The sequence below is a fragment of the Helianthus annuus genome, chromosome 9, assembly GCF_002127325.2.
Source record: "Helianthus annuus cultivar XRQ/B chromosome 9, HanXRQr2.0-SUNRISE, whole genome shotgun sequence".
NCBI classification, from domain to species: Eukaryota; Viridiplantae; Streptophyta; class Magnoliopsida; order Asterales; family Asteraceae; genus Helianthus; species Helianthus annuus.
Genome location: NC_035441.2, coordinates 127,112,753 through 127,122,555, shown reverse-complemented (window position 1 = coordinate 127,122,555; position 9,803 = coordinate 127,112,753). Strand labels below are relative to the sequence as shown.

Genomic DNA, 9,803 nt, shown 5'->3' with positions numbered 1-9,803 from the left:
TATGGTTAAAGACAACTACTATTATATCATCCAACAAAGTACCATAATTTTGAATGTAATTAACAGTTGGTATCGTGCATAAATACTTGTTGGTTATCAATGTTTAAATATATCTATTTACAAACTAACTTGTGTTTGTTTATATGTGGTTAAGATTATTTATATAAATTGTATGTGATATATATTACAAATGAAATGTAAAAAAAATATAAAGTAAAATGGAAATATAAATTTCGGAGTAAAGGAATAAATAATATGACAGTTGGATATTAATATTAAAATAATGAAACTATAAATCAAAACTGTAAATTTGAGAATATCTCTTTGTATACAACATTTGTAGTCTTATTAGTAACGTTCCCCTCAACATCTAATATTAACATCCTTAAACCATCCATGCTTTTGACTCTTGAAACTGCAACATATAGTTGTCCGTGAGTGAAAACAGGCTGCTTTAGAAACAAACCAACCTTAGATAACGACTGTCCCTGACTTTTATTTATCGTCATTGCAAAACACACAGCTATCGGGAATTGCCTTCTTTGAAGCTTGAAAGGTATTCGTTTGTCAGAGGGGGAAAGATTGATCCTTGGTATAAAAGTTCTAGTACCAATATTATTACCAGAAATCACTTTTGCTTCAATAATCCGATCACCAAGTTTTACGACTTGTAATCTTGTACCATTGCACAGACCATTTTTCTGATCAAGGTTACGTAGCAGCATGATAGGAACACCAACTTTTAAAACCAACTTATGATTCGGCATTCCTGAAACTTTAAGACCATTTAGAACATCGGGGGGGTAAACATTGTGTCGAATATGGTCAGTTACATTCTCAGATTGGCAGATGGAATCTGAACTTAGATACTCTTTATGATCACCAGGAAACATTGCTAATAAGGTATCATTTATCTCGTGAACAACGTCGTTCTTAGGAGCAAGTATGGCTCTTTCCTGAAAATAATTTGGATCATTGAACGATTCAAGTATCGAAGGATACACAAAGTTGATCAGATTACCAATAGGGTTAGTGGACTCAGTAATCAACAGTTCTTGAGGTATATCAATAACAGCTTCTCCGTCGTTGCGACCACCAAGTTTTCCCTCGCCAATATCCAAAAGCCATTTAGCAAACTCTTTTGTCTTGTCAATATCACCATGATTCATGCCAACAGTGAGCCTCATGTTTTTTGTTAGCGTTAGTAACTTGCATTTATTCCATATATATGACGAACTCAGGGAAGCATTCACGATATCTTGTCTAGAGCCATTAGGAACAACAGGAAGAATCTGTCTAAAGTCACCACCAAATACAATTACCTTTCCTCCAAATGGTAAAGCTTCGCTATTTGAACAATCAGGCATCAATATATCTTTTAAGGTTCTATCCAATGCTTCAAAGGCATGTTTATGAATCATTGGAGCCTCATCCCATATAATAAGTTGTGTTTTTTTTAAAAGACACGCAAGTTCAGATCCAGGCTTCATGCGGCAAAGAGAATCCTCATTTAGATTCAGAGGGATGGAAAATCGAGAATGGGCTGTTTGACCTCCAGAAAGTAGCAAAGAAGCTATACCGCTTGAAGCAACATTTAAAACAATTTCAGACTTACTTCGAATTGCTGCCGACAATGTCTTCCAAAGAAAGGTCTTACCGGTGCCACCATATCCGTAAACAAAAAAGACACCACCTTTGTTTGTTCTAACAGATTCCATAATCTGATCAAAAACATTACGTTGCTCATCTGTTAAAAGTAGTAACATATTATTCAACTCATCTTCCATGGTATTTTGGAAATAAGATAACTCCTCGTTGATCAATCGATTGTTAGACGAAGAAATAGACTCATCATCAGGATAAGGCATATTTGAACAGTTCCTCAGAGATGAATTATTACGAAGTAAGAACTTCTCAATCTCTAACAACGCCAAATTCTTTATTTCTTCGTCAGAATAATTTAAATCTGCAAACAAAATTGAAGATGTATTTAATAATACAATAATTCTTTATTATTGTCGAATATTAAAGTATATTTTGGTAAATATGATATAAATGAACTTGAAGGGTAAATAACAAAATTTTTTTTGTACAAATGAAGTTCTTTTTATTTCATTCAGATAAAAAAATTATCAACAAAAAATAATTAATTTAATAAATATATTAATTGAATATTAGATAACATGCAAAAATTAAAAAAAAAAGACATACCATCAACATTCAAATGTTTTTCTTGTCTATATAAAATGTCATCCGATAAATACGTCCATGTTTTCTCCCATACAAAATCAGGTCTAGACAAACTACCAGACATCAGCATTGTTCCAAATAACGTCCGTAGATAAGTAGCACTTCCATACAAATTAGCTTCTTTGATAGCTTCAATATACTCGTTATCATCATCCAAAAGCCCTAGCGCATAGCATGCGTCCCTGAAAGTTGGATACAAAGTACCATTTACAGTACGAATATCTTCAAAAGATTTTGGTCCCTTTACTTTGTTCAATAATATTCTGAGGTTGTACGCTTCACCAGCTGAAGGAAACACCGAATGAATCCTACCGATTGAAGGACGTCGTTTCCTTATATCCCAACTGCGAGTTCTTAATTTAAAAACAAACTTTGATGGAAACTCAACATAAGTAAGATTACGTGCCTCAGGTAATTTTTCGTTACACTTCATCCAAGATAAGAACATAGTAGAAGCAACAGATGGTTTGTTAAGAACCTCGTCAATGTCATCGTCTGCGCCATATACTACGTTTTGCTGACTAGGTAAATGGAACGGCAATCGAATAACTGCGGGATATCGATAATGAATATCATAGGAAAAGATCCTCCAAACAGATTCGCATGCAGAAATATACCGGCAATCGTAATACTTTTCTATCTCATCGACTACAGGTTCCTGCTCATCCTGATTTCCACTTTCAACAACTCTAAGAGTAGTTCTATCTGGGCCTTTGTTAATGTACTTGAACAAATATTTGATAGAACCAACTTGATTGCACCATTCAACGTTAATATGCGCCTGGTATCTTTTTAACAACACTTTACTATATGGAACAACATATCTATTGACTACGTTCACACGTGATTTAACAACAGATAGGCCAGAATCCATTCTACGATAAACTGGAAATCCTTTTTTATCCAAACATGTTTCGTTAACAAATTTCTTAGGAAACTTCTTGGAACACTTACGATCGATCATGCAAGGACAATTCATATTGAGAGGACCACACGGACCATGAATCATGTAGTCTGCCACAAGTTTATATAACTCTGGATCCTCGGCTATGTCTGGAATTTCGGCAGAAATGATTGGATCTAGTTGGTCAACAGATAGAATCTTGATGTCAGAATGCATGAATACACATATGTGTGCATAAGGAAGTCCGCGTTTTTGAAACTCAACAGTATAGACAACTACAGAGTACAACAACAAAAATATAATAAATTAGAAAAAAAATAAAGTAACTTATATTATCAACATTAAATATAGATTAATAATAATAATACTAATAAAATATAAAGTAACGTTATTTAAAAACAGTAGTCTTTAAATGTTATCGTATAAATAAACATACCAGAATTAACTCTACCGAGCAACTTGCCTTCTTTCAATTCTTTTGTTATGGAATCTAGTTTTATCTTGAAAATTCGACACAAAATGTCCGGTCTATCTTCAGGCCTTATCGTCGTATCTTTTAAAAACCTTTGCACCTCCGGCCATTTTGGATTACACGTAATAGTGATGAAAAAATCTGGATACCCAAACCATTTGCACAAAGACACTGCATCTAAGTAATTTTGCATCATATATCGAGAACCGCCAGTAAAGGAAGATGGAATAAAGATACGTGTTCCAATTTTTGACATATCTTTTTTTCCAGCATTACTTGCATTCTGAATATTCTGAACAGTTTCTGACCTCAAATGAGTTTGTTGTCGCCGTATGTAAAACAACCTTTCACTCTCAATCATAGTGTAAGCATCAACAACAAATTGTTGGAAAAGTCTTTTTGCATTATGAATCAAAGAAAACTTATCGACACGATCTTGTAATCTATAAGCAAAGAACTCACGCATAGTACACATTGGACGTTTGCTGTTCGTGTCTGGATTGAGACCTCTATGAAGAATGTCAACCCTGTACATATCTTCTCCGTATGGAAATAGAAGAGGGTATTGTAGAGAAAGATAAGAAGGATGTAATTCACTTATGCGCTCAATCCGACCAGATCTTCTTTTCACTACTATATCACGATTCTCAACAGCTTGAGTCAGATCTCCAATAACTAATGCAGCAACTTCAGAAGCTTCAGGAAGGTTATATGTCCTACCATCTTTGGATCTTTTACCAATTAGACAAAGCTTCAAGTCGATGTAAGGTTTTCATTTAAACAATTTCTAGCTTGTCGATAAATTTTAACCAAAGCGTTGTTAGTGTCTAACATAAGTGTAAGTTCCTCAATGATCTGAACATCAAAAGCTGACTCAGTTATTGTAAAAGAAGTGTTTGAGCCCCTATAAAATTAACAAAATGTATGGATTAATAGCGATTATATATGTATTACTAACATTAATATCATATAAAATAAATCGACAAATATAGGTAATTATAAAGACTATGAAATTAATACATACCCAACAGCATTTTGTCGATTAAATATTTCATTATCTGTGTCGTATATATACAACTGGCTGAATTTTGGCTCATTTCCATCTTCAGGTAATAGACTCCCAATAGTATGATAATTTTGACCACTTAATCGAAACACATAAGGTGCATTTCCACGGTTGATAGTTTTGTCAATCCTTCCTCCCATAGATGTAAATGAGAACATAGAATTATAACGCCGAATGTTTTTTAAAAAGAATTTGCTCTTCGCACTGACGCCAACATATAGATCTTTCAAAATTTCAGGAGGCTGCTTAAAATCAGGTAACAAAACTTTACCGTATGAACAGCAAAGGAAATAGTTAGGTTTATTTCGCTTCTGTTCTCCCCTATCCGCCTCTGCTTTCCATAGCTTTGCGCTACACGTTCGACACACGATTATCTGGTCACCATGATCCAAGTAGTCTGTACATTTTTTTATTTCAGTTAAAAGATTAATGTTATTAAAAATAATAAATCTATGTTGTTAAAAAACAATATGAAAATAAATATGTGAAGCAGTAATAAATAAAAGAGGATTAACTTTACCTTTTGAAACACCTTTTAAATGTTGATCAATGATATCAGCAAACTCGTTATCATCATCTGTTGTCAAATCAATAATAGGTATAGGTGTTAAGTTTCGTCGTTTTCTTACTAATTTACGCTTTCCTGATGACATTCTTATCAATGGTGAAGGTTCGTCTGATGCTATAACAGTATTTGGTGGAATTGTAGATGATGAAGAAGGTATCATGTCTGATGCTGAGTTGCTTGTAATGTTTCTTGGAATACCACTGGAAGATGCAATGTTTCCTATAAAAATTATTATAACAAATGATATAAAATCATATAATAAAAAACAAATTAAAAAAATATATAACTTCGTTAACTATATATTAAAAAGTTTGATAATAATATTGTTAACTAAAAGAAAATTAATGTACATAAATGACTTAGTAAAATTAGATAGAAATAAAGTTGTTATGCTTTTTAAAACACTTGATGATAGAAGAAAAAAAAATCTTATTTCATAATATGATAAAAACAACATTACTCGCGTCTTACCTGAATTGAATTTAGATGAACCGGAAGAGACATTGATACTTGAGAGGACGCTAAAAGATGATCTATTCAACGTAAAAGTAGTGTTCGGACTAATATTCTCTTTATTTGTCGTATAAGAAGTTAATGTCGATTGAGTCTGTGTTGAATTTTTATTCAATCTTTTGCTATTCAAATATATACGTCTAGCCTTCCTTCTTTTTGCAGCCTCATCCTTGTCTACATTACGTATAGAAACTAAAATGACATATACATTAGTTAAATTTATATAAATAGAAATTTTGTAATAAAGTAAGTAATATAGATTTGAAAATACCATTGGAAATATCATGTGAAGGATATGTTGAAAAAGGAAGATTCGTATTATGAATTTCCGAATATGATAAAGCAGAAGAAAAATTGATGTTTATACCACGTCTACAAAATGATCTGTTATACATGGTAGATGTGGATGAACTTAAATTTTCTTTATTATTATGAGTTGAATAATTTAGTGTGGATTGAGTCTGCGATGAGGTTGTATTGAATCTTTTACTGTTGGAATATATTCTTCTAGCTTTTGTTCTTTGAACAGCTTCAGGTTTGTCAGTGTTGCTGCATATATCAACTGAGATGATATATGAATTAGTAAAACAATGAAATGAATTGAAAAGATAATTGAATTAATAATATCTCAAAAAAAATAAATTTAAGAACATACCGTTAGATATATCAGACAAAGGATTTCCTGAAGTCACATTTATGTTACGTAAACCGGGACTTGATGCGGATGAACCTTTACGAATGTGAGACATTTTCTAAAATGCAAAATGTAATTACTTGTCATGTATAGTTGCACATAAGTTAATATATAATATATAAAGATAGATAAAGTAAATGTATAATGAGGATAGAACACGTACCTTATATCACGTGAAACCAGTAAGTATAATAGAACACTTTTTCATACTTTGTCAAATTAGATGATGATGTTCTTTGTTGTGAGAACAAATGATGTACATATAAATAACAATATATGAGAGTGTATTCAAGTAGTGAAAAGGAAATAACCTTAAATATGGATATAAATTTAATTGATAGTAATTAAGAAATAATGCATTATTGTGTTCCCTAAATTTATGAAAGATGCATTTTAGGTAATTAGACGTTTTTTACATAACTTATTAGTTGGATCATAAATATATATGGAATGTAGCAAAATTATATATCCGACAGGTATGCTTTCTATAATTATCACACCTTAACATATTTAACTAAAATATTATTAGTAACTAATAGTGGACACCATAAATTCATCTAAAAAATATATTTAAAATAATCTTATTTGTTTTTTTTTTAAAGATTGGAAAACTTCGATATATGTTAACATAATACATGTTCAAGTTACATGATTAGTTATAATAAAAACCACATACAAAATACACATATACTATTAGTCAGTGTTAAATGAAATGTAAAAAAGACATTAAAAACGAAATAAAAATAACAGGTACACTAAAATCACGATTATTACTCATAACCAAACATCACAACTTTCGAAATTCAAAACATGTATTGTCCGGAAGAAACAAATAAAAACCATAAAACAAAACCACGAATTCAAACAATCAATTGTTTTAGACGACATCAACAAAAACCAACTTCTCAAAAGTCACCAAATATCTTAATGTTATGAAAACTTGAAAACTATTTCTCAACTTTAGGAATTAAGAGGTTCCTCTTCTCTGCACTATTGAAATCCTGAACCTCTCCAGACTTTTGGAGCTTCGTTGCAGATGTGTGAGAATCTTCTTCAACATCATAGACTTGAACCAAGTTTCGCTTCACTTCATCCTTAGCTAACATGGAATCAGGAGTATCAGTAACATCCAATGAAACAGGTGAAACGGTGCTCGCTATGTTAGACACAGGAGTATTGTTTTCGATTCTTTTGGCAGCAGAGTTCTAACAAAAGACAAATTTAACAGGTTACAAACGCATATCATAGTTGAACATATATATAATAAAACAAAGACGAAGAAAACAAAAATTCACATGCTTCACCTTGAAACCATCAGATGTCTGAGATTCAAATTCTGAAGCATCAATATTGAGAGACATATTCTGAGAAGACTGCATATTTTTTAAAATAAAAAATAAACAAACAAAATATAAAGTTCAGGAAAGTAAAATATTTAAAACGTAAATCAATAAAGTAAGAAAATTTATACAACATACACTTATCTGTGAAGAGGATTGGTTCTCTTGAAGTACAGATATAACGTTAGGATCCACAGTCAGCTTCAGTATACCATACTTATGGATGTTATACTTCAAGACGTAGCCAGTAACATCTATTTTAAAAGCAGCAGTCTGGCCAACCAATGCGTCTACTTCAGCAGGAATCTTCATGGAATCAGAACGCTGAAAAATAGTATAATTTTAATCATTTATGAAGAAATATGAACTTTTTTGTAAATATAAAACATAACCAATATGAATACAAAAATAAAACTTACAAATTCAGGGTTAGCAGTAAGAATATCATCAACAGACTTTCCTAACAACTTCCGTGCTTCACGATCAAACAAAGTAAGTGTAACAGAAGCTGATGGGTCTTGAACTCTAAGTTGAATCTTAAACCTATTGAAAGCATAAGTCCATATTTTAAAACCAAAAAAAATATTGTTGATGAAAATTTGAGGGTTCAAAAGGTGTATTGACTTACTTGAGAGAAGAAGTTATAGTTTTAAAAGCACAACGATCAGATACACAGGTAAGAACCTCCTTTGTAACAACTGAACCTGATTCCTGGGTGTCCTCACTCATATTAATAACTTTTTTGATCTTCTTGTTACATCTATTACAACCCTCATAGAACCATCCTTCATCTTTGTAAACACCCAGTATATTACCCAGTACAATGACCTTGCAAACCTGCATATTTATATGACAACATAAAAATATATAAAGTAAAATTGTAGGGTAAAGTTTTCAATTATCAAAAAATGATACCGTCTTAAGCGAAAAGACATCACAAATATTTAAAAAAGCTTTGCTTTGCAAGATTTCCTCTTCAACAGATTTTGCCATGGAACCAAGGCTCGTGGATTCAGAGACTTCAATCGAATTTTCAAACAAACTGTTGAATACAAAAAAAATAATGTATATTTTAATAAGTTATAGATTCATCATAATATTGATAATAATTCAATCGATAAGATAAATAAGAAATAATGTGTAGAATCTTTTTTCATACCGGTTTCTGAACTCATCGACTTCAGGACAATCATGATTGCAAAAAAGACGACTAACCGTGTATGAATTGTTAACATACGCAACCCCTAGAAAAAAACAGTGGAAAGTTAGAAATAAAAAATATATAATATAAGTAAGATTTTAATAAATAAAAGTTACTAAAGAAAGAAAACAAACCATTCCACCACTTGACCTTGCCAAACTGCAATATAATGATTGCATGAATATTTTTTCCTTTGATACTCTCAAAAAAACGACAAAACTTTATCACAGTATTGATCCCACAGAGTAAGAAATACCGTCCGACCCCTAAGTAATTAATCAAATTCATAACAAATTGGTATAAATAAAGTTGCATAAGTTTCATTATATAAGTATGGTAAAAATATACAAACATATGTTTCCTATCAATTGTAACAATAATATGTATACTGGATTGTAACTAAATATTTAAATGCTTACTCCAGATCAGATATCTCTATAGTAACCTTAACAGCTTGCTTTCCAGTTGATTTGTTATTAACAGTCTCTTTAGGAAATGATCGAATCAAATAACCAATAACATCTACAACAATACAAAATCGATCAATAAGATGAGGATACAAAATGAAAATAAAAATATTAATGAAAAAAACAATAACATCTTTTGAAAAAATATTATAATATACATACCAACTGTAGAGTTTGAAATAGCATTACTGTTCAAGATGTCCGCAAAACTCAAGAAATCAAAACCATACGGTGATCCACCAATATCTTCACATGGAATAACTTCGGTTGTCCCCTGGAAACATAGCCTATTTTGATTGTCAACATACCTGTACGTAGAGTTATTAAA

At 31.4% G+C, this 9,803-nt stretch overlaps 1 protein-coding gene across 1 annotated transcript; it reads right to left on the bottom strand.

Moving 5' to 3' along the window:
- Nucleotides 1-296: 296 nt before the first annotated feature.
- LOC110876313 lies at nucleotides 297-6,522 on the bottom strand. The gene is made up of 9 exons (XM_035977027.1): nucleotides 6,429-6,522; nucleotides 6,045-6,335; nucleotides 5,732-5,965; nucleotides 5,213-5,479; nucleotides 4,651-5,089; nucleotides 4,459-4,530; nucleotides 3,591-4,357; nucleotides 3,434-3,457; nucleotides 297-775 (listed from the first exon to the last, which is right to left on the bottom strand). The coding sequence occupies exons 1-9, from the start codon at nucleotides 6,520-6,522 to the stop codon at nucleotides 297-299; spliced, it is 2,667 nt and encodes an 888-aa protein (XP_035832920.1).
- Nucleotides 6,523-9,803: the final 3,281 nt, after the last annotated feature.

What these genes read in the sequence shown, in the direction of transcription:
- LOC110876313 (XM_035977027.1), bottom strand. Translation starts at nt 6,522, where the DNA reads ATGTCTCACATTCGTAAAGGTTCATCCGCATCAAGTCCCGGTTTACGT. An exon ending in AATCGACAAAATGCTGTTGG is followed by an intron (nt 4,531 to 4,650) that starts GTATGTATTAAT and finishes TTAATTTTATAG; the next exon opens with GGGCTCAAACACTTCTTTTA. An exon ending in GCTCGGTAGAGTTAATTCTG is followed by an intron (nt 3,458 to 3,590) that starts GTATGTTTATTT and finishes TTTTTCTAATTT; the next exon opens with ATTATATTTTTGTTGTTGTA.